The 25,709-nt window shown below is 47.9% G+C and overlaps 1 protein-coding gene across 1 annotated transcript in view; it reads right to left on the minus strand.

Annotated features, from left to right (window-relative positions):
• The window catches only part of LOC137421465 (uncharacterized), a 148,804-nt gene that overhangs the window by 18,917 nt on the left and 104,178 nt on the right, over positions 1-25,709 (minus strand). Inside the window, exons 10-11 of the mRNA XM_068107569.2 lie at positions 13,486-13,896; positions 581-689 (exon numbers count right to left, since the gene is read on the minus strand). Of these exons, the coding sequence (XP_067963670.2) occupies positions 581-689; positions 13,486-13,896 (520 nt within the window). The remainder of the gene's footprint in view (positions 1-580; positions 690-13,485; positions 13,897-25,709) is intronic.

A 25,709-nucleotide genomic window follows, 5' to 3' on the forward strand; every position in this document is an offset into this window, starting at 1 on the left:
TTGGCTAATGGCTGAGCACCTGTCTACTGAGCAGAAGGTTGAGCCGTTGCCTGTTGCGCTAATCCGCAATTGCTGACACCAACTGCTGTCTTTGAACGATGCTCCAATGCAAAGTTATTGTCCCCATTTTTAAGATCATATGACACCTTGACAGCAACAGTAGCAAAACTAACGCTATTTCTGGCAGGGAAAGAAAGAAGCGAAGGTAAAGTATAAATAGTAGGAAAATAAAATTTGAACACCAGCATAGAGGGAAAATAGCAAAACAAGAAATGCCAAAAAAAAACATTGTAAAGCATTTCCATAGTTGGTGGGTTCTGCTATATCTAAAGATCACATGGAAGAATGAATTCAAATGGAAAACATTCTCGAGTATGGAAGTGGCAGCAACCTTTACTCGGTGGAGGGATGAGGCTTTGATGGTTAGAAAAGGAAGCCATGTTTTCTAAGACAAATGTCATGATGACACAAGGTAGAAGGCCTCTGCTCTTTTTGCAAACTACAATTCCAGCTCAGCAAAATATTTTTTTCTGAAGCATTCAGTGTTCTGTTCAATATGTAATTTCCCTTGAGATCTTACCGGCAACAGCAAAAACATCGACAGACTTGCTGCCCTCTTGTAAGAGGCTTCCATCTGGTGATCCTGTCTTGAACAAATCTGCCGAAAGAATCTCCACAAAATCTGGCACCTAAAGGCAACATCACGTGATGCAAGCATCCCAGTGATTTTTTAAAACGTTATCCTGGAAAACGGATTCAGTGCAACAATATAATTACATATATATACAGTACATACATGTATATATCTATCTTCTACTGTATAAGAGAGCCGTTGGTCTGTTGGTGTGTGTCGCCATTTTTCTCAGAGATGGATGAACGAATCTTCGTCAACTTCCAGAGGTTCATCAGTGAATGCCTCGGGAGTGTTTTAGGCCAAAAATTTTTTTTTTTTAAACCCTTGTTTTTTTGTATTATTAAAAAATCCCTCTATTGTACCTAAGCCTTTTTTATTACTGACAGTTATATACAAGTATAACTTTATCTGGGAGGGTAACGTATGCTATGTGACTGCAGCCTCATTCAGGATCCTGGGGGGCTGGAGTAGGGGTGTAAATTCTCTATGTAAATGTGTAACGTGTAGCGCCACCTGGTGATGGTAGCAGAGGTTTTTTTTTTTGTTTGTTTTTGTTTTTGTATACAAGATCGGAGGCTCGTGAAAGAGCTAACATAAATCACACAAAAAGACAAACCGACACACAAAACACAAAAAACAAGGGGAGCGGCAGACAAGATGGGGAGAGAGGGGGAAGGACACAAACACAACATTTGAGAGCAGGAACATCGGGAGGACTTGGGGGGAGGTGGGAGAGGAATAAAACATATGAACACTGCAAAGACTCTGGGGTGAATTACCGGGGGTAGAAAAGATCAAGGTTTTCGATGGGGGAAGATAAGAGATGGTGGTGAACAGCTGTTTTAAAGACCTGGAGGGACGAGTGGGATTGAAGGGAGTGGGGGAGTTTGTTCCAGAGGCGGGAGAAAAGGGGAATGAAAGAGTGAAGGTGAGCAGAGAGCCTAGACTTTGGCAGTTTAACCATAAGAGGGTTGCAGGCAGATCTTGTGCGACCTGAAGGAATATTGGGGGGACAGAGCACAGAGAGAGCTGGGGGAGCAAGGCCGGAGAGGAGTCGGTAGAAGACAGAAAGACCACCAACCTGCCTGCGGTGAGTGAGTGAAAGGCCCTCGGAGTTGACTTCATCGCAGGAGATTCCAATGATTCCGAAAGCTTTGGCCTCAACAGCGTGAAGCCGAGCAAGGTGTGAGGCAGGAGCACCAGCCCAGAGGGGGGAACAGTATTCCATTGAGCTGCGGATGAAAGCCTTGTATGTGGTGAGGAGCTCAGGTGTGCCAAGGAAGGACTTCGCACGACGGAGGATGCCCAGTCGGCAACTGGCTTTGGAGGCCAGCTTGGAAATGTGGTTTTCCCAAGAAAGATCATGGCAGATAGTGAGACCCAAAAGCTTGAGCGACAGAACTTCTTGGAGAGGATTGTTGAGAAAGTAGATGGGAGGGTTTTCCAGTCGGTCCTTTCGGAGAGACATTGTAAGAGTGTAAGATTTGTCAGGATTGAAAGACATGTTCCACTTGTTTGACCAGTCTGTGATTTTGTCCAGGTCTGCAGAGAGTGAGGAGGCTGCAGACTGCCGATCTGAGGGATGAGGAATGGAGCGGCAGATAGTGGAGTCATCAGCAAAGAGATAAGAGAGGATTTTCCAGAGAGTCAGAGAGATCATTGATGAAGACCAGAAATAGCACAGGGCCCAGAACACTACCTTGGGGAACTCCAGCCAGAACAGGAAGGGAAGATGAGAGAAATCCTTTCAGGGCCACACGTTGCCTACGACCAGAGAGGAAATCCGCAAGCCATGAGTGGAGATTTCCCTGAATACCATCGGAGGTGAGTTTGGTGAGCAGAGCTGGGTGCCAGACCGTATCGAAGGCACGTGATATGTCAAGTGAGACAGCTCTGATTTCATGTTTGGCATTGAGGACCTCCATCCATTGTTGACAGCAGAAGCAACATGTCCAGAGTAGAATGACCTGGTCTGAATCCAAATTGATGATCAGAGATCAAGCCATTGGAGAAGAGGAAGGATTTGATATCCGAAGCAATGATGGATTCCATGACTTTGCTGATAATTGGGAGCAGGCTGATTGGTCTGTAGTTGCAAGGATCTGTTTTTGCACCTTTTTGTGTAAAGCGGTAATGTTTGCTGATTTCCAAGATGCTGGCAGATGACCTTGAGCAAAAGAGAGGGTGAAAAGAACAGAGAGAGGGTGAGATAGAGCGGCAGAGCAGGATTTTAGGACCCGAGGGCTGATGCCATCTGGTCCAGTTGCAGAATCAGAGTCGAGGTTTGATAAAAACTTCTCCACCTTGTCAGGAGAGAAGGACACAGAGTCCAGGAGCAGTTGGGTTCGACTGGGAAAGGTGGGAACAGAGAGAGATGGGTTTGGGACACAAGATTTGGAGGCAAACACAGAGTTGAGGCATTCGGCTTTGTCACGTGCGTTGTCAACTGTGTAGCCATTTGAGGTAAGGGAGGGGATGGAGGGGGAACAAACACCAGAAACGGATTTGACCAGACGCCACCAGGATTTGGAGGAAGGACAGGTTTGAGAGTTCAATCTTGAGTGTGGAGAGATAGTGCTTCCTGGCACTGCTGAGGGTTGAAACACACTTGTTTCGAGCTTGGTGGAAGGAACTGAGATTGCCTTCAGTTGGATTTGCCTTCCAAGACGCAAAGGCAAGTTGTTTCAGGGCAACTGCCTCACCACAAGATTCAGTGTACCATGGACGGGAGGAAGGGTAAGACAACTGAAGACGAGATGGGATAAATCTGTGTATGAGAGAGAGCAGTTTGCTTTGGAAGAATTCCCAGGAAGAATTGATGTCAGAGGCATTAGAGATGGGAGACCAGTCCAGTTGATTGATGGCTGCTTGCAGACCGTGCCAGTCGGCCTGAGTGAAATGCCAGACTCGTCGGCGCTGAGGAGGCTCTCTGAGAATGGCCAGTGAGATGACCACTTTAACAAGCATATGATCAGAAGAACCGATTGGAGCAGAAGAAGAGCAGCAGACATTTGCAGGGAAGTTAGTCATAACCAAGTCCAGAAGAGAAGATACTCCATTGACTGAGATCCGGGTCGGGAAATTGACAGATTGTGTCAGTCCCAATGAGTCGCAGAAGTCCTTTGCTGAGGTGCCATGGCTGGTGAGAAATGAACCCACACCCAGCCAGCTGGCATGATGACAGTTGAAGTCGCCATATATGAGGAAGAGAGAGTTTGTATGAGTTGATAGAAGTTGGTCCATGTTGTCCGACAGAGAAATGTAAATGGAGTCATCACTGTTTGGAGGACGGTACAGAACACATATGAACAAAAGGTGGGAGCGGAGAGGAAGCCGTAGCCAGAGGTACTCCTGTGGGTGGGGTGGAGAGAGGGAAGTGCAGGGAGAGTGAGGAAGAGAGTTTTTGATAAAGATAGCCACCCCACCACCAGGACGAGGCTCAGGTCTATCGTACCGGAGGAGGGAGTAACCAGGAAGAGATATTAAGGAATCAGAGACATCTTGAAGGAGGAAGGTTTCTGTTAAGCAGATCAAATCTGGATTTTCAGAAGCAACCTGAATGGAGAGATCAATCAGGTTTGAGCGAAGGCCCCGGATGTTTGAGGTCCATACCGTTAGTGAGGAGAGAGGGGGAGCATCGGGTGCAGGACAGGGGAGGGGAGGGGTAGGGTCAGATGAAGGATGAGAGGGGGAGGTAGGAAGAGCAGTTGATAGTGTGTCAGAGATTACAGAAGAGTTACAAGAAAGGGAAGGATGAGGAGGACGAAAGGTTTGATGGTGATGGAATGAGGCACAGTGAGAGTTTGTTTGAGGGGGGGGGGGGGGGCAGAGGAAAGTCGAAGGTTGGGGGAGGTGGAGGTATGACATAGAAGGGAGACGAAGTGGGGAGGAGGCAGCTTTGAGAAGGAGGTGGGAGGAGGGAGAATTTGGGAGGGATGGTTGGGGGGGAGATTTGAAGGGGAGGGGCAAGGGGGGAGTTTAGAAAGTGGATGATTAATGAAAGATGAACATATTTAACAAATTGGGTTTGTTGTGATTTTCAAGTTAGCGATTCGTTTAAGAACGATGGAGGAGGGATGGAATGAATGAGAATTTAGAGCATGGAGTGATTTGGAATCATAAGAGATTGAATATTTTTTTTGAAATGGAATGAGTTGAAGAGGAAATTGAAAGGAGCCTTTTGAATAAGAAGAAAAACAGCGTGTTGTAATAAACCACTGAATAAAACACTGAAGGGGATTGTTGAAACATATTTAAACAGAACTGTGAAGAACAATCTTATATTCACAAAAATGGGGAGATGGGGAGAGGAAGCCAAGAACGACGACCACGAGTCACTTGAACAGGGCAAAAGCGTGCCGGGGTATTACAATTCTTGGGTAAAATACCAGGGGCAGAGAAAAGGCCCCTTTATATAAGGGCATGTGCCATATGGCTAAGTGTAGAAAATAAGCGACATTCCATAGCTTGTAGAAAATGCCAAACAATACAAAATAAGGGGCATTCAAAAAAATATCGTGTGCATGTTGGACTACCCTTGTGTTCTTAGGAGGAACCAAGTAATGCTCTAGGAAAGTTTATATAAAGGGGTGCCAATTTGATTCATACAGCTGCATGAAGAAGTAAATGTATTTTATTTGCCAGATGTAGGGCACCCCTTTTTATGAACTTTTCGAAAACATTACTTGGTTCCTCCTAAGAACACAAGGGCAGAAACATTGTTTACCTGTGAACGGTGAAATATCCCGTGAAACATTGTTTACCTGTGAATGGCGGCAGGATATCATGTGAAGCTGTTCACAATGTGAATGATCAGATATCCCGTGAAAGCGATGAAAACGCGAAACACACGGCAGCGAACGCAGGAGCAATTCATGTTCGCGGCTCGTAGAAGATGTTTTTTTTGCGTATGTCCAGCTGCTTTGTGCATGGCTGGTGAAAGATGGGTTTTATAAATGTGCCAAGCTCGAGGTTTGTGAATTTTTTTTTTGCACCCCCAAAAAACCGCGAATTCGCGGGACATTTTTCCTCGAAGAGAGATACAGGTCGCATTATATCATATACATATATATGAGAGTCAACTTCATTGGGACTCAGATTCCACTTTTCATGACTCACAAGATCACTGCTATTCATGCATTAAATATAAATTAATTTGTGCAAATTCTGAAGGTGTTGGAGAAATATGATCATGTGCCACGCCCTTTACAAAGCACCAGTGCTGTCAAAGCAGTTTCGTGGCTAAGGTTTGAATCCCGGATGGGTTGCCACTCTGACACAGGAAGTCAGAGAAGGAATTTGTAATTTGTGCATGGTGCCGGTGATAGTTTACCTACTCTTTTCAAAGGATACTATGAGATCTTTAACATCTACCAACTAATTTTGGCAGTGGGACATCCGGTTTAACAACCACCAAAGGGCGGAGCTTCCCTCTGTCTGTCTGCCTGCATGTCTGTCTGTCTGTCTGTCTGGTCTGAGCGGAGTTTTAAAATCAAATTGCCACCATTTTGTTTGCTCCATATATGTTTTCAGGCCTCGTAGACCTGTGGTGTGCAGGAACCATGGCAAGTTACATGTGTTGGTGCTGCTGTTCAGTGAATGGGTCTACATTTGGATATTTGGAGAGATGGGCATTTCCTGAGAATAATAAGGTTAGTGACGTGTTAGTGGAGTCTCTGGTTTTGATTTAATGAATGTTTAATTATTTTTGCGTGGTTCTGAGGCCTCAAGGCCATGACGGTTTTTCACAAATAAATGGGTCTAAAATTTTTTTTTTCAAGCAAATGATGCATTTCATTATATGCCTGACAATCAAAGCTCTTAGATTATATAGAGATTGAAGATGGTTTAAAAATTGAAGACATGACTAAAACTTTCCGGATGATAAATGTAAGTTTACAATGCTTGCGTATTCTGCCTCTCTCACAGATTTATCTCAACTCTAATTCGCCATCTGATTTCATTTTTTTACAGTCGCTAAGATGGTTTAAGACTTGGTTGAGGTAAACGGGGAGAAAATCGGACGAATATTGATGTTTTAAAAGGAAAAAACTTATTTTAATAGCTGTATTGAATGTATCTGGTTGGGTGTGATGCCCAGAGGGGGGTGAGGAAAGATGGGGGGGGGGGGGTGGGGGGAGGAAAGATGGGGGAGGAGTGGGGAGAGAGCAGGAGAGAGATGGGGGAAGGAAACATGGGGTAGTGGAGAGATGGGGGAAGGAGAGAGGGGGGGAGAGTGGGGAGAGAGGGGGAGAGGAGAGATGGAGGAGAGGAGAGATGGAGGAGAGGAGAGATGGAGGAGAGGAGAGATAGGGGAGAGGAGAGATAGGGGAGATGAGAGATGGAGGAGAGGAGACATGGGGAGAGGAGACATGGGGGAGAGGAGACATGGGGGAGAGGAGACATGGGGGGGGGAGAGAGGGGGGAGGAGAGATGGGGGGGAGGAGAGATGGGTGGGGAAAGAAGAGAGATGGGGGAGAGTTAAGATGGGGGGGGGGGGTTGGAAAGATGGGGGAGAGGAGAGATGGGGGGAGAGGAGAGATGGGGGGAGAGGGGGAGAGAGGGGAAAGAGAAGAGAGGGGGGGGAGAGGAAAGAGGGACAAAGGGGGAGGTGTGAATCGAAAGGGGTAGGAGAGGAGATGGGAGAGGGAGGGGGGAAGAGAAGAGAGAGGATAAAGAGATGAGGGGGGGGGGGGGGAAGGAGAGTTGAGGTCTTGGTCACATTTTATATTCGGTGGAATTTCCACGGGGCTCTGCTAGTAATTACAATAACAATAATAAGAAGAATCATCATCAATTTAGAGAAAAAAGTATTGTAAAATATCTAATTTACAAAATAGAATCTATTAAAGCTAATGTCATCACCTTTAATTCAGAAATAACACCATAGTGAAAACCATCAATAAAAATATATAATCTATCTGTCTGATGGTATTTATATGTTTATGTCTGTAATATAAAGCAAGGACAGTGTATTTGTTCACACATTCAGGTTTTGGCCGATCCGAAACAACATTAACATACATTATAAGGACTCCAGAAAGGTGTCCTAAGAGGGTCGTCATCACTATCCTCCAGATGGTGCTCACGACAAACATTTGAGCTGTTACTGAAAGTCACGACAGTGTAGTGCACATCTGATGATAGTCTCTGTGTGGCAAGTACATTGAAGAACTGGACGAAACGTGTTGGTATAAAAATTTTTAATCAAAACTATGGCCCTGGCCTTGCATCATGTGCACGTCCCGTGCTTTGTCCTCCCCAAGTTTCTCCAGGGCACACTCGGTCCACTATTAACCCTTTCTGGTGAAACTACATAAATCCAGAATCACTGCTCACCTCCACTCATTCGCTCATCTTTATTTCCCCACCTATGGAACCAACTTCCACATCCTCTTCAATTTCATTTTTCCCTCCAGTCTTCAAAACAGCTATTCACCACCATCTCAGGTCATCCCCCATCCAAAACCATATTTTCTACACCTGTTAAACCACCCTGCCCCCTCCCACACCTCCAAGCCCACCTCCTTCCAAATTTCGAGTTTCCTTCCATCCATCCCATGCATCCTCCCCTAACCCTCATTCCACCAAGTCAATCTCCCTCTATTTGTCTTTCAACCCCACTGTTGGCGTTTCGCCCTCCTCTCTCTCTGCTGTTCCTTTTGCTCTGCTGTCCTCATCCATGATCTGTTCTGTATTCTAGCTCTTCCATGAGCCTTGACTCTAAAAAAACAACAACAAGAACAACAACAAAAAAACAAGGACTAATTTTTTTTCTCAAAAATCTTCAATAATAATGACTAATAGCAATCATAACTATCATCATCATCATCATCGTCGTCATCATCAGGTGCTTACGATCATTCAGCCACCTGTATTATATTGGCACCAACATGTACTTTTGCTGAGTAGCAGCATTGATCACCGAACATAAAACAATACAGTGTAGCGGCTACCGCTGGGTTTTCACAATCGCCTTGCACCTATCAAGGACGCGGAGCGATCACCATGCCGGGCTCGTCCAGGACGCCCGGGCAGGCCCGCGCTCAACTTGCCAGGCCTCGGTCGGGACGCCCAGGCATGCCCGGGCATGCCCGGGCAGGCTCGCCCTCAACTTGCCAGGCCGCAGCCAGGACGCTGGGCCACGCCCCCTCTCGCCTTTCCTGGGCAAACGCTCCGGGATAATATGTATATATATTGCTGCCCAATAAACGGGCTTTTCAGAGTGCCTGAGTGTTTGGTTTGATTAAAGCAACTCGGATGAATTCCAGCTTTTTGTCGCGTCCATTCTTCCGATCGACGTGGGAGCCCCAGCTCCTTCATTGGTGACCTACCGACATGGACACGGCAGTCGCCCTTAAACTGCCTACCTTCTGGGAGGCTCACGCGGCGGTTTGGTTCGCACAGGCGGATTCCCTGTTCGCCCTGCGAGGCATCACGGCCGACGACACCCGCTTCCACCATGTGGTAGCAGCGCTCGGTTCGGCCACCGCGGCCCGTGCCCTGAGCCTCCTCGAGAGCCCGCCAGCCGCTGACAAATACGGCGCGATTAAGAAGCTTCTCCTCGACGCTTTCGCCCTCCCATCGGCGGAACGCGCACGGCGCCTGCTCGACCTGCCCAAGCTCGGCGACACGCGCCCTTCCGAGCGAATGGACTACATGCTTTCACTGCTCAGCGAGCACTCTCCGGCATTCCTGTTCCGGGAGCTGTTCCTCCGTCAGCTGCCTAACCCGGTACGCCTCGCCCTGGCAAGCACGACGATCACAGATCCCCGGGCCCTTGCCAGAGAAGCCGACAAGATCTCCGCCGCAGGACAGCGCATCGCAGCGGCGACATGGGACCCACCGCCGTCCGACGCAACATCCATGGCGCCCGAGCACCCGGCACGGTCGACGACCGAACTGCCGACGCAATTGGCGGCCGCTACACCGAGCCGACCACCTCCAGCACGACGACCGGGGCCTCCACCTGACCAAGCGTGGTGTTACTATCATGCCAGGTTCGGACAGAAGGCCCGGACATGCCGACCCTCGTGCACCTTCGGCAGGCTGGGAAACGGCCGGGCCGACGTTCATTACCAGCCATGAGCGCCGGCCACACGGGCAACTTACTGTTCATCACGGATAAAGCGTCCGGACGGCGCTTCCTGTGCGACACCGGCGCCCAACTGAGCGTCATACCCGCCTCTGACCAGGACAGGCAATCCGCGGTTTGCGGCCCCTCCTTGGTTGCGGCCAACGGATCGACCATCCGCACCTTCGGCCCGCGCAACGTCACCCTCTGCTTCGGCGGCCAACGCTTTGCTTGGACGTTTGTAACCGCAAACGTGCCCATGGCTCTGCTAGGCGCCGACTTCCTCTGCGCACACGGACTGCTGGTGGACGTCCAACGGCGTCGTTTAATCAACGCCGAAACCTTCAGCTCCCTGGTATGCACATTGAGCAGCTCCGCGCCGACCGAGCTGGCATGCGCCGTCCCGGCGGCGAACGAGTTTGCTCGCCTGCTCACGGAGTTCCCGGCCCTCACGCGGCCGACGTTTTCGGCCGTCGCAGTACGGCATGGGATCGAGCACCACATACCAACCACGGGCCCACCGGTCTACGCCAGGGCCCGCCGCCTCGACCCAGCCAAGCTCGCCGTGGCGAAGGCCGAATTCGACGCGTTGGAGCACCTTGGCATCGTGCGGCGCTCCGATAGCGCGTGGGCCTCGCCACTGCACATCGTGCCAAAGCCGGGGGGTGGATGGCGCCCGTGTGGCGACTACCGCCGTCTCAATGACGCTACCACCCCCGACAGGTACCCGATCCCGCATATCCAAGACTTCTCTGCCCGTCTGGCGGGACGGGTCATTTTTTCGAAAATTGATCTCATACGGGGATATCACCAGGTACCTGTCAGGGCGGCCGACGTCCCTAAAACGGCAGTCATCATGCCGTTCGGCTTATTCGAATTCTTGCGGATGCCGTTTGGTCTCAAGAACGCGGCTCAGGCGTTCCAGCGCTTGATGGACGGCGTGCTGCGTGACCTGCCGTTCCTTTTCGTTTACCTGGACGACATCCTCGTCGCCAGCACGTCCCGGGCCGAGCACCTCCTCCACCTCCGAACACTGTTCGGGTGCTTCAGCGAGCACGGCCTCATCATCAACCCGGCCAAATGCCACTTCGGCACGACGGCCGTTGATTTTTTGGGCCACCACATTACCAAGAACGGGGCCATGCCGCTGCCAACCAAGGTCGAGGCCATCACCATGTTTCCGCGTCCCCGCACCATAAAGGCCCTGCAGGAATTCCTGGGAATGGTGAATTTTTATCACCGCTTCGTGCCCCGCGCTGCTCAACTCATGCGGCCCCTCTACGAAGCCCTCCGGGGCAAGCCGGCCAAGCACGACATCGCCTGGTCCGCAGCAATGGATGCGGCCTTCCAAAGCTCAAAGCGGGCCCTCGCCGACGCAACACTGCTCGCTCACCCGGTGCTCAACGCTCCCATCGCCCTCACCACGGATGTCTCCGACTACGCGGTGGGCGCCGTACATGAGCAATGGGTGAACGGGGTTTGGCAGCCACTCGCTTTTTTCAGCCGGCAGCTCCGGCCGAACGAGCTCAAATACAGCACGTTTGACCGGGAGCTCCTCGGTCTACACCTGGCCGTCCGCCATTGCCGCCACCTCCTGGAGGGCCGACCTTTCATGGTGTTCGTCGACCACAAGCCGTTGGTTTACGCCATGGCCAAGGTCACGGAGCCGTGGTCGGCCCGCCAACAGCGCCACCTCTCCGCCGTGTCGGAGTTTACCACGGACATCCGGCACGTCGCCGGCAAAAACAACGCTGTGGCCGACTGTCTTTCCCGGGCCAGCGCGAACGCGGTCCACCTGGGCGTGGACTTTGTGCTTATGGCGGCGGACCAAACCACCGACACCACGGTGCAAGCCCTCCGGGCGGCGGACACGGGCCTCCGCCTGGCCGACATCCCCTTCGCGGACACTGTCCTGCTCTGCGACGTCTCCCAAGGCCAGCCTCGCCCCATCGTGCCCGTCACCTGGCAACGCCGCATCTTCGCCTCCCTCCACGGCCTTTCCCACCCGGGCCGGAAAGCTTCCCAGAAGCTGGTGTCGGCGCGATTCGTCTGGCACGGCCTTCGTCGGGACGTCCGCGATTGGACCAGCACCTGCACGGCCTGCCAACGGGCCAAGGTCCACCGACACACCCAGGCCCCGCTGGCACCTTTCACCGTGCCCAAACGACGTTTCGACCACGTCAACGTGGATCTGGTGGGCCCCCTCCCCCCGTCACGGGGGTTCACACACCTGCTCACCATGGTGGACAGGACCACCAGGTGGCCGGAGGACGTTCCCCTCGTCTCCACCACCACCGCCGACGTGGCGCAGGCTTTCATCGCCACCTGGGTCGCCCGCTTCGGCGCACCGGCGGACATCTCGTCAGACCGCGGACCACAGTTCACCTCCGAGCTGTGGGGCGTGGTCGCCCGCAACCTGGGGGTCAAGCTCCACCGTACTACGGCCTACCACCCCCAAGCAAACGGGTTGTGTGAGCGATTCCACCGCTCCATGAAGGCCGCGCTCATGGCCGGCCTTCAAGACGGCGGTTGGGCCGACCGGCTGCCGTGGGTCCTTTTGGGCCTCCGCACGGCCCCCAAGGAGGACCTCCAGGCATCCACCGCCGAGCTTGTCTATGGCCAGGCGCTACGCGTCCCGGGCGAATTCGTGCCCGACGCTACCAGTCCCTGGTCCGCAGCTCACCAGCGCTCGGACCTCCAGGAGGCCGCCCGACGGTTTGCCCCCGTGCCAACATCCCACCACGGTGACCCCCAGTCCTACGTCCCCCCAGCACTTCGCACAGCGGAGTATGTTTTTGTGCGTCACGACGTACATCGGGGGCCACTCCGGCCGCCGTACGACGGGCCCTTCCGGGTGCTGCGACGGGACGACAAGTCGTTCGTCATCGACATCGGCGGCAGGTCGGACCGGATTGCGGTGGACCGCCTCAAGCCGGCGCACGTGGACGTCGACCACCCACCACGGGTGGCCCTTCCGCCACGGCGAGGCCGCCCCCCGTCCACGGTGCCCCCCACTCGACCGCCCACCACCACACCGGACCCCCTCCCACGACCCGCCAGGGGTCGCTTCGGCCGGGTCATCAGGACCCCCCTAAAATTGACCCTGCCGGTGCAAGTCGATTCTGGGGGGACGTGTGTAGCGGCTACCGCTGGGTTTTCACAATCGCCTTGCACCTATCAAGGACGCGGAGCGATCACCATGCCGGACTCGTCCAGGACGCCCGGGCAGGCCCGCGCTCAACTTGCCAGTCCTTGGTCGGGACGCCCGGGCAGGCTCGCCCTCAACTTGCCAGGCCGCAGCCAGGACGCTGCGCCCCCTCTCGCCTTTCCTGGGCAAACGCTCCGGGATAATATGTATATATATTGCTGCCCGATAAACGGGCTTTTCAGAGTGCCTGAGTGTTTGGTTTGATTAAAGCAACTCGGATGAATTCCAGCTTTTTGTCGCGTCCATTCTTCCGATCGACGTGGGAGCCCCAGCTCCTTCAACAGTGTGATTATTCACCTTTCCCGGAAAACAATGTAACAGCGTAAATTATAAACTACTTTAAGAATATATCTACAGCAAGGCCACACACTTTGACAGGTGTGCTGTGATTTATCAGAGCATTTGGATGGGGTATGAAAGGGCAGCATCGATAGGCATTGAAAACTTTACCTGTTTGGCTTTATTGCACCTGCAAAGATTAAACACCAGTGACCCACCTATGTGCTGATGTAATTTGTGTGGGTCATATGTTCAGGAAGTAAAGGATGTGAAAGCAATAGTTCGACGAACCTTTTGTTGTTTCCTGTTCCCTCGACGTGTGGATGGAGGCGGTGGAGCCAGCAAGGTGCCTGCGTGGCTCTGGGCCTGGGAAGGCTTCCCACCTCTGGTACTTTCTTCCACGGACAGGAAAGCATTGTGAGATGGCAATGTCGACGGGAACACATCATTCGCCATCGCAGTGGAAGTAAAACCAGCTTCATTGGGTGGGATACTTTTACAGAAAGGATTTCCGTTGAATGCGTTGGTGTTAAATGAAGGCTCCACAAAATGGCCACCGTTTTCAAACGTATTTGCAGCACGGCCTTGTGATCCGTTTTCAGAACAGTTTGTCAAAACTGGTGGAACTCTTTTGTCTTGGGTGCAACCGAGATCCATTGCAGAGTCAAAATCACACCAGTTTCCACCAGGTCCAACATTTCCCTTCACAGGCGAGAGAACAACAGGGATGCAAAAGCAAGGTCACAGGCAACTAGAACGGCACTCAGTAGAGAGCGTACCTCCGCCAGGTGAACAGTTTACGTTTTGTATCCCAGAGTAGACCAGAAAATCACAATACAGAATCAGATTTAATCAAAATCATCCGTCCACAACCTTTTGCGATATCCTGCTATGCATCCTTTTTGGCCCTATTTCCCATTGGAGAAGAATGAATGAATTGAATGAATGAATGATCGTTTTAAGGCCATTTTCCCCGCTAGAGCGGGGGTTAGCCTTGCGGGCCTTGCGGGCCCCATGACAATCATGGTTCCCTGTTTGAGGCAATGTTTTTATGGCTGGATGCCCTTCCTGGCGCCAACCCGTAGCCGCCTCTTACGATGCGCAGGGATAAGGTGTTCCTATTCTAAATCTGGGTACACACCGGGATCATTCATCCCAGCAAGCTGGTACTCAATTTGCCGACCTCGGAAGGATGACAGGCTGAGTAAACCCCCCTGGCGTTAATTCAACGGATTGACCGGGATTCGAACCCAGGATCCGAGGATCCCAAGCCAGTACCCTAACCGCTAAGCCAACACCAGATCTTCAACCCCAGGCTCTCCCATTGGAGAAGAATCACTTAAAATTTCTTCTAGCCGGATCCGGATCCGGATCTTCACCAAAATTGAATCGAATCTTCCTTGTCACACACACAACGTGTCCAACAACTTTCGCCCAAATCCGTCCTTAACTTTTTGAGATATCGTGCTATGTATCGATTTTAGACCTATCACTCAATGGTGAAGAATAACTTCAAAAATTAAATAATTCTCACATCCAAATCCATATTCAGATCTTCACCAAAATCGAATCGAATCAACCTTGTCAGACACCCAACCAGTCCACCAAGTTTCGACCAAATCCATCCACAACATTTTCAGATATCCTGCTATGTATCGTTTTTGGCCCTATCTCCCAATGGTGAAGAATAACTTAAAATTCTAGTGGCCGGATCCGGATCTTCACCAAAATCTAATAATTTCGTCCTTGTCACGTACACTACATCTCTGCCAAATTTCGTCCGAATCCGTCCACAAATTTTTGAGATATTTTGTTCACAAACAGACAAACAGGGGTGAAAACATAACCTCCATCCACCTTTGGTGGCGGAGGTAATAATACAAGGAAACTTGCACTCAGGTGAAAGAAACTTTGCGCATCCTTCCTCATACTTTATTCTCACCCCATTTGATTTCATATATACTTGATCTTCAACCCCATCAACCTAATTTACCACTCTACCTACATATCTGTTTTGCACCAATCCCATTCTCATGTATCTTTAACAATTAATCTCACGTTATCCACATTCATTTACCTATGTCATTTAACCTGTAGAGGGGAATGCAATCAGGATACCTATTCAAATACCTGTATATGAAATTTCGTATCAATCGATTAAGATTAAGCGATTGAAGATAGGGAGTTTTTAAAAGGTTTTCATTCAAACAAATATGGCTGCCAGACCATGTGACCTATGACGTTTAAATTTTCAAACTATGTTCCCCATTGCTAGTCTTTTTCAAGATACCATAAGATGTTTGATGTGGACATCTGAAATGTTGATGGGACAGTGGTTTTTAATCTCATATCCGAAGGACACCAAACTCTGAAATACACCAAACCTCTACAGATACGGAGCTTGGTGTTGGCTTAGCGGTTAGGGTGCCGGCTTGGGATCTTAGGATCCTGGGTTCGGATCCTGGTCGATCGCTAAATTAACACCAGGGGGGTTGACCCAGCCTGTCGTCCTTCTGAGGTCGGCAAATTGAGTACCAGTCCCTGTGTGTCGCAAGAGTTGACTAACAGGGTTCGTGGCAGGAAGGGCATCCGGCAGTAAAACAACGCTTCAAAAAGGGGACCACGGTGCCCAAAATAAGGCCAATCCCCGCTCTGCGGGGAAAAATGGCCTCTAAATGAATACATAATAATAAATAAATAAATAATAATAAATAAAAAATGTTCCTTCTACAGATATGGCATCATGATCAAATTTTTTTGTAGGATTAGTTAGTCTAGCAAGTTGCCCATGCTGGCACGATGGTGATGGCGAAAATGCAAATGGCATCTTCTGTCATCGTGCCAGTAAGCTGGGAGCAACAATTCGCATTGATTGCCACATCTGATGCAATTTAAATGCCCTAATGGCCGCGAGATGCTCAGTTTGAAACTGTTTGTTCGATATATGTAGCTTTGTGATGCTTAGGGTTCATAATAAAAATTTGTATTGGTGTCAAAGCCAGTGACCAATTATAAATTAATAGTAGGATTTGACACCACAATAAAACAAACTTAGAACCAGGCAACAAAATATGGGGCACAACACCAACAGAGCTATCGTCGTTTCACCTTTGCCTTGTTATGAGTGGAATGGTGCTGTACTCGAAGCATGGCGGCGAGGTTCTGCTGGGGTTTTACTTGTTGGGAGTCGGATGTGAACCATGATGGTGGGTTGGAGTCACATGGGGTGAACCGTGTAACTCACACAATGAGTGTTACAAATATGATTCCCTCTCGATATGACAGACATAGAGCTTTGCTTGATGAGGGGCCAACAACCGGTAATGTAAAATAGCATAAAATAAATAATAAATAATAAATACTAATAAATAATAAATAAATAAATAAATAAATAATTAATAAATAAATAATTAATTCACTAATAATAAATTAATAATAAATAAATAATAAAAATAGTGTTACTATATAATTCACCAAATGTCCGTCCGTCTGTCTGTCCGTCCATCCGTTCCCAGGTACCGCAAAAACGGCTGCACCGATCGCAACGATACACCTCCATGCCCATGGGATTCCCAAGGGTGACCCCACTAGTATGTGAATGAATGAATGAATGATCGTTTTAAGGCCATTTTTCCCCGCTAGGGCGGGGGTTAGCCTTGCGGGCCCCATGACAATCATGTTCCCTGTTTGAGGCAATGTTTTTATGGCCGGATGCCCTTCCTGACGCCAACCCTTGTTCACGCTCTTACGATGCGCAGGGATACGGTGTACCTATTCTAAATCGGGGTACACACCGTGATCATTCATCCCAGCAAGCTGGTACTCAATTTGCCAACCTCGGAAGGATGACAGGCTGAGTCAACCCCCCTGGCGTTAATTCAGCGATCGACCGGGATTCGAACCCAGGATCCTAGGATCCCAAGCCGGCACCCTAACCGCTAAGCCAATGCCAGGCTAAATACACTGGTATGTATTAATACAATATACGTATATAAATTGAGAAGTGTCCGTTTGTTAGTTTGTTATTTATGAAAGTGAAGATTTTCAAGTACATTGGTTGGTCTGAACTGTTATTGTCTGTTTGTCTGTCTTTGTCTGTTTGTTTGTATATCAATTGCCTACAGGTCTGATGGTTTTTTTTTACCCAACAGGTCAATTTAACTCCGATATTTATGAAATCAAACCACCTGGTGAGGTAGTCACAAGCCAGAAGCATATTGTTTCTGGGGTCAATAGGTCAAAGGTTAAGATTTTTTTGTTTGTTTGTTTTTTGTATACAAGACCGAGGTTCGTGTAAGAGCAAACATATTAAATGCAAAAAACATAAACGGACACATAAAACATATAATAAAGGGAGTGGGAGGCAAGAGAGGGAGAGAGAGGGAAGCACACAAGTACAACAACAGTAGAGAACAAGGACATTAGAGATCTGTGGAAGGGAGAGGGCTGGGATAGGGGGTTGGGGGGGCACACCATATAAAACAAATGGACACTACTAGGAATTTCAGGAATGAAGTCGGAGATTGAAAGAGGTGGATTTGGGGTGAATTAACAGGGGTACAAAAGATCAAGGTTTTGGAAGGGGGAAGATAAGACATGGTGGTGAACAGCTGTTTTAAAGACCTAGAGGGAGGAGAGGGATTGAAGAGAGTGTTTGTTCCAGAGGCGGGAGTAAAGAGGTCACATATATCGTCAATTGTCATTCAACATTTGAACACGGTTTGCATATTAGGTCACTGAATTGGTTCAGCAATCAAAATCTAGATGCCTACTGTTTGTTGAAGTCCAAAGGGCAAGATCACAGCAACTGATTTCGAAAGTACTCGTCTATGACTGTTTGTTTGTTTGTGTCTTTATTTATGTGTTTCATAAACTGTGTTTGAGCCTGGGGAGTAAACTTTGTTTCTGTGTTTGATCCTGGACAGTAACTGCTGAAATCTATCTATCCGGGTTCTTGCCGCCTCTTGCCGAACTGTCTTTCCGGGTACCAGAAATCTATTATCTTATAATTTATCTTATCCAGATCTAATCCAGATTATCTTATCCATTATCTTATCTTATCCATTAACTTATCCAGAAATCTATTATCTTATAATTTATCTAATCCAGATCTAATCCAGATTATCTTATCCATTATCTTATCTTATCCATTATCTTATCTTATCCATTATCTTATCTTATCCATTATCTTATCCAGAAATCTATTATCTTATCCTATCTATTATCTTATAATTTATCTAATCCAGATCTAATCCAGATTATCTTATCCATTATCTTGTCTTATCCATTATCTTATCCAGAAATCTATTATCTTATAATTTATCTAATCCAGATTATCTTCTCCATTATCTTATCTTATCCATTATCTTATCCAGAAATATATTATCTTATCCTATCTATTATCTTATAATTTATCTTATCCAGATCTAATCCAGATTATCTTATCCATTATCTTGTCTTATCCATTATCTTGTCTTATCCATTATCTTGTCTTATCCATTATCTTGTCTTATCCATTATCTTGTCTTATCCATTATCTTGTCTTATCCATTATCTTGTCTTATCCATTATCTTGTCTTATCCATTATCTTGTCTTATCCATTATCTTGTCTTATCCATTATCTTATCCAGAAATCTATTATCTTATAATTTATCTAATCCAGATCTAATCCAGATTATCTTATCCATTATCTTGTCTTATCCATTATCTTATCCAGAAATCTATTATCTTATAATTTATCTAATCCAGATTATCTTCTCCATTATCTTATCTTATCCATTATCTTATCCAGAAATATATTATCTTATCCTATCTATTATCTTATAATTTATCTTATAGTGGGGGGGCCAATGTAGCAGATTGAAATGCCCGGTGAAATTGCTTGTTAATTTTTGGACACTGGTTGGGCTGTCTTTAGGGATGATATAAGTTCTAGAAAAAATATGTCTCCAATTGTTTCAAGTTCTTTATGGCGGCCATTTTGGATTTTCAAAATGGCGGATGTCGAAAACGTAAAATTCCATTATCTTGGCTTCTAAATGACCTCGAGTTTCGATTCTGGTGTCCAGTTGTACATTTTTGGGGATAGAGAATTGAATGAAACCTTCTTTAATAACCTACAAGGGATAAAAATAGGTTTTTATGGCACAGCCGAACCAGTGTCCAAAATCTAACTTAATGCACATCTATCTTAATTGTTATTTGTTATTTGTATGTTCCAGATTCGTGACCCTGAGCTATGATGGAGCCAAAAAGCAAGAAAACCAAGAAAGAAACTGATTTCACACTTTGCATTCAGTGCCAGGATCCCCAAGGTGCACTAGTGACTGAGCCAGCACTGGGCTCATATGCAAAGTTTCTCCAGTTCATCCAGGAGAGGGCACGATATGGTGATGCCGACTTCAAACAGATCAGCGAACGATGAAGCTGTTTCACTGCCACTGACTTGAGGAACAATAAAGCAAAGTGGCACCGGGCATGTTATGGATCTACATGCAACACTGCTCACCTGGAGCGTGCTAGAGTTCGCCACCAGAAAGCCTGCGAACATGGCGACACCCAGCATCTTCATAAGAGGTGTGGACGTCCTTCTTCTGCACCTGCCGCTGCAAGTACCTCAGGTTCTACGCAAGACGAGACTCTTCGCTTCACACGTTCATCATCAACTCCATTCAACAGAGACCTTTGTTTCTTCTGTCAAGAGGTCACTAAGGAAAGTGTACATGTTGTATGCACGTTCAACGCAGGTAAACAGCTGAAGAAAGCTGTTGAAGAAGGCAGCAACCACAAGTGGAAAGTTCAGCTGAGTGCTGCCATCAGTGCACATGATGCTCATGCGATCGACGTCAAGTATCATCTCCCATGCTGGGTGCAGAATGTCCAACGTGCTCCCAAGAGTGGGACATCAAGTGATGACAAAGAACACATACTGCAAGAAACTAATGTTATCAAAATAGCCGCAGACATTGAGTTTGTCAGCCTTGTTCGCTCTCTACTCCAAGCTGGTGAAATTCTCAACATGTCTGACCTGAAGTCGGTTTACTCCAGGATTCTTGACAATAATGGTGTGCACAATGTCCCATCACCTACTACCCAAGGCATGAAGGAGAAAATCAACTCTCACATTGATGACGTTCACTTCATGAAACCAAAACGTCGAAACGAGTCAGACTGTGTATTCTCCACTGCCGTGCGTGATGCAGCTGTCGAAGATGCAATGACGAAGACAAATGAAAAAAACATCGAACAACTGTTTGAGAGTGCCTCTGTTCTCCGCAGTGCCATTGCTTGTCAGAACAAGCACCCATGGCAATTTGAAGGAGAAATGAACACTGATGATGCTGAAAAGCATGTACCCAAAGTACTCTATGCTTTCCTCCGCTGGCTACTGGAAGGACCAGCCACGAGCATTGAGCCAGAGACTATGCGCTCAGCCACTATTCATCGAGATGTTATAACCATCAGTCAGAACATCATGTACGGCTACAAGTCAAAACGCCAAGTCACGTACAAGCCCAAAGAGCCAGATGCACCATTCCGCCATCGCTTAGAATGGCCACAGCAGCTTGCCGTTGCCATTGTAGTCCATCAGTCCACCAGAAACAAGAAGCTTCTGGATTTCCTGCATGGGTTCGGTCTGTCTGTTGATTATAGTCGGATCTTGCGGTTGGAGACACAGCTGGCCAACTCAGTCATAGAGTCTACGACAGAACAGGGTGTATACTTTCCAAGAACCATGCGCATAGGGACGTTTGTCTTCTTTGCAGTGGACAACAGTGACTTCAATGAAGACACACCTGATGGGAAGCGGACACTCCATGCTACAGCCTGGGCACTCTACCAACGACGGGAACATGCACCCTCCACAGATGAACATAGAACACTGACACTACATGACCGAAAGGCCAGACACCGCTCACTCAAGGTTCTGACTGCTCCAGACTTTGTTCCTTGCCAAGCACCAAACAAACAATCTGCCACAGGTACCACGTATAGCTTCAAGACACGGTCAAACCCAGATGTCACCAAGCCGTACTCTGCGACGGACACAGTGTGGCTACTTTCACGCACAATCATGCGAACAGCTGAAGCTGAGGACGTACAAGACGACATCATCCCACCAGATGACCAGCTGCAAGCTGCAGAACCCCAGCATGCTGACCCTGTTGGGTCACTCGTCCACGATCCAAAACAACCACCTGGCAGTAGGATCAAGCATCACGATATCCCAACTTGGACAGCCTACAACTCACTGCTCTCCTCTTCGAAGCCTCTGACAGAGGTCAACGCCCTGCCATTGGTAGCAGTACCAGCCCATGAATGGCAAACACTGATAACAGTCTTGAAACAGACACAGCAAATCAACTGCATGGTCATGGGTCCCGATAGGAAGACAGTGATCACCTTAGACATGGCCCTGTATGAGCGAGCCAAACAGCTGGAGATGACCAGAGATGACTGCAAAGGCAAGTGGGTACTGCGACTAGGGGAGATGCACACTGTGATGGCTGCACTGAGGGCTGCTGGGAATGCCATAGAGGACAGTGGTCTTGACGAGGCTTGGTCTGAGGCTGATATCTATGGCCCAACAACGACCAGACAAATACTGGAAGCCAAGCACATGAAGAGGGCTTTGGAGGCCCACATCACCACTGTCCAAGCCCTCTTCGACCTCTATGTGGACGAATTCTTCCAAGAGCATCCCCATCTGAGGGGCCCATGTACCCAGTCAGCACAACAGGTTGCCCAGAGCTGTCATCTACACAACCGAGAGGAGATGACAAGCGCGCAGAACAACATGCTAGCTGTCCTCGAGTCAAACGAAGTCCTGGAGGCCATGGCAAAGTTTGATGAGAGGAAAGAAGCCAAGAGTCCACTGTTCAAGTTTGTGCGACGCTACATGCGGATGATAATGCTGATATACACATTCATCCGTGCCACCCGTGATGGACAATTTGAGCTTCACCTGTCTTCACTGGATGAGATGTGCATATACTTCTTTGCACATGACAAACAGAAATATGCCAGGCTGACTCCCCGGTACCTTGCAGAGATGAAGGCCCTGAAGATGACAGATCCAGGGATCTACCAAGAGTTCATGGATGGGAACTTCAGTGTCCATAAGAATGAAATCCCCTTCTGTGCTGTAGGTGTGGACCATGCACTGGAGCACATCAACAGGATCATGAAGGTGACAGGGGGTATTGTGGGCATTACCCAGAATGCCAGTGCCCACGAAAGGTTCTTTCTGACAGCACCAGAGCTGAGTAGGCTTGCTGAAGAAGCCCGTCAGATGGCTGGCTCACAATCAGCTACACGCAAGGAGCACCACGACCTATCAACCACAGTCTGGGCTCGGCAGGAAGACAGCATTCGTCGACTGAAGAATGTGATCAGAGAGTCCATGAATCCCATGACGCATGAGGGTGAAGACCTGACGACTATCATCACCAAGGTGGTGATGCCAGCTGAAGTACAGAAGGATGTCTGCAACCAAGATGAGATTGGTCAGAAAGCGTATAACACGTTTGTTGCAGAGCGCATCAACACAAATGAAATCAACCTTTGGGCCAGAATGGGAAAGGTCAAACTGAAGATGTGGAAGAGTGCCAGGAAAGCTGTGAAGCACAAACTGGCAGACAAGGTTGTAGAGCTGAAAGACGACAGGTCACTGTTTGCGCGCATGCTGATCGTGGCCCGCTCACGACCAGAGATCAACTTGAAGGATGCCATAGGTCAATATGAATTCACCGCGCTTCCACGAACCCTCTTTGCAATGGCTGGGACACTACTACCATGCACAGACAAAAGCAAGCTCATGGGCATCCTAGAAGATCTACCCAAGAAGTCAACTGGCACTGGTCAGCAGCCAGACGACGACAATCCTGAAAATACTCCACCCCCTCCCAAGAAGGTGACTGTCATAGACGGCATGGCATTAGTGCAAGCAATGGGTAAGCCACAATGGGTCAAAACATGTGCCCAGTGGGCTGGCCATTTCAATGCAACACTGGACTGCAAGACCAACGGGTATGATGAAGTCCACCTCGTGTTTGACCGATATGATCTGCCAAATTCACTGAAAGAGGCCACACGGGAGAGGCGCCAAGGTGGCAAGCCGCCCACTGCTTACCACGTTCAAGACAGCACCCCGATTGGGAAACTGACAGCAAAACAGTTCCTGTCGCACACCAACACCAAAGATGAGCTAACTGTCTATCTGGCAAAGAAAGCTCTGTGTCACTTTGAGGGGACTACCAAGGTCTTCATCGTCACTTCAAGGCAGGATGTCTTCTCCAACTGCATGGATGTACAGCATCTCCGTAGCTCCCAGGGGGAGGCTGATACGAGGATCTTTCTTCACAGTCTAGATGCCGTCCGAAGAGGTGCAACACAGCTGTACATTCAGTCACCTGATACTGATGTATTCATCCTAGCACTCCACCGGTACCATGAACTATGCAAAGACACATACTTCATCACGGGTGTGGGGAACAAGAAGAGGCAAATCTCACTGGAACCAATAGTACATGAACTTGGTGTCAGGAAGGCTGCAGCCCTACCAGGATTCCATGCATTCACGGGAGCAGACCAGACTGGTCGGTTTGCCGGCAAGGGAAAGCTCACATGTTGGCAAGCCCTCAATAGGTGCTCTGTTGAGGTGGTATCTGCGTTTCATGACCTTGGGGCCTCTGAGGAGCTGAGAGCTGACACAGAAAGTGACATTGAGGCATTTGTATGCCAGCTGTATGAGCCTCGTACTACAGTTGTGGATGTGGGCAAGCTGAGGTGGAGACTGTTTACCAAGAAACAGCTAGAGGCACAGAAGCTGCCACCAACACGGGGAGCTTTACATGAAGCCATTGCTCGTGCACATTTCCAGGCCATGGTGTGGCATCAGGCTGATGTACCGGACCCCCAGCTTCCACAACCAACAGAACATGGATGGAGAGCAGAAGGAGATCAGCTGGTGCCCATCACAACCAAGGACCCTCCAGCCCCAGCTGCCATCACACATCTAATCAAATGTAACTGCAAGAAGACCCAATGCATGTCTCACTGCTCATGCAGGTCTCAGCATCTCAACTGTTCTGAGATGTGTATGTGTGGGGCAGATGAAGAGGTGTGTGGTAACACGGGTCAGGAGCGCCCCATGGGAATCGATAACACTGATGATGAGGAGGATGGAGATCCTTCAATGTAACAATGAACACTGCCAACTAAAAATATTGCACAAAGACATTATAAGTGTACATTTGAACACTAAAGTCCAGCCTTTATGTGATTTAGAAGTGAAAATGATGGAAAAAAAATATATATATGTGTTGGCATAAGTGCGTGAAAATCCAAGATGGCTGCCATAAGAACCCTTTTGATCATATGTAGGTGTATAAATGTGTGTTTATTGGATTAAGTATCCGCAAATATGTACATTTGGACACCAAAATTAACACTCTAGGTCATTTAGAAGCCAAGATAATGACAATTTCGGTTTTCAACAAACGCCATTTTGATAATCCAAAATGGCCGCTATAAAGAACTTGAAAAAAATGGAGACATATTTTTTCTACAACTTCTATCATCCCTAAAGACAACCCAACCAGTGTCCACAAATTAACATTTGAATTCAACGGGAAAACATTGGCCCCCCCACTATTATCCAGATCTAATCCAGATTATCTTATCCATTATCTTGTCTTATCCATTATCTTATCCAGAAATCTATTATCTTATCCTATCTATTATCTTATAATTTATCTTATCCAGATCTAATCCAGATTATCTTCTCCATTATCTTATCCAGAAATCTATTATCTTATCCTATCTATTATCTTATATTTTTATAAGATATAAGATATAAGATATTTTTATAAGGTTTTTAAAATCTATTATCTTATAATTTATCTTATCCAGATATAATCCAGATTATCTTATCCATTATCTTATCTTATCCATTATCTTATCCAGAAATCTATTATCTATTATCTTATCCTAAAGAAATCTTATCCAGAAATCTATCTTGCCGAACATCTTTGTTCTTTCACATTTCTTTGTACTTTTTCACATTTCACTTTATTCATTCTAATTCTTGCTTTTTTAATTTCTCTCTGTCTTTATATATCTGTCAAAGGTGACTTTTTGCAGGAATTTTTTTGCTGTAAGGTTCACTTGGCTGCATCTGGATGGGTTTGAGGGTTGTGGAGTAGCGGATGAAACCCAAATCCTATCCAGGTTCCACCTGATGACTCCATCTTTGCTTATCCAGGTTCCTGACTCCAATGCAGTCTTCCATTTGATTCGACTTCAATTCACTTCTGAACCGCTGAACGGAATGAGTTGAACATAAATGGTTGCACTTTTGGTGTGCGTCGGAACGTTATTGGGTGATATAAAAATTCATAGCCCCTGGGGCTCAGGATGGGATGGAGGAAGGTGGTGCGGGTTCTTCGCTGGTAAAATGGAATGTGCTATAAGGATTATGAATGTATGATAACACATAAAAGCCTGTATCAAG

This window comes from Myxine glutinosa, chromosome 2 (genome assembly GCF_964187855.1).
Source record: "Myxine glutinosa chromosome 2, kmMyxGlut1.1, whole genome shotgun sequence".
Classification (NCBI taxonomy): Eukaryota; Metazoa; Chordata; class Myxini; order Myxiniformes; family Myxinidae; genus Myxine; species Myxine glutinosa.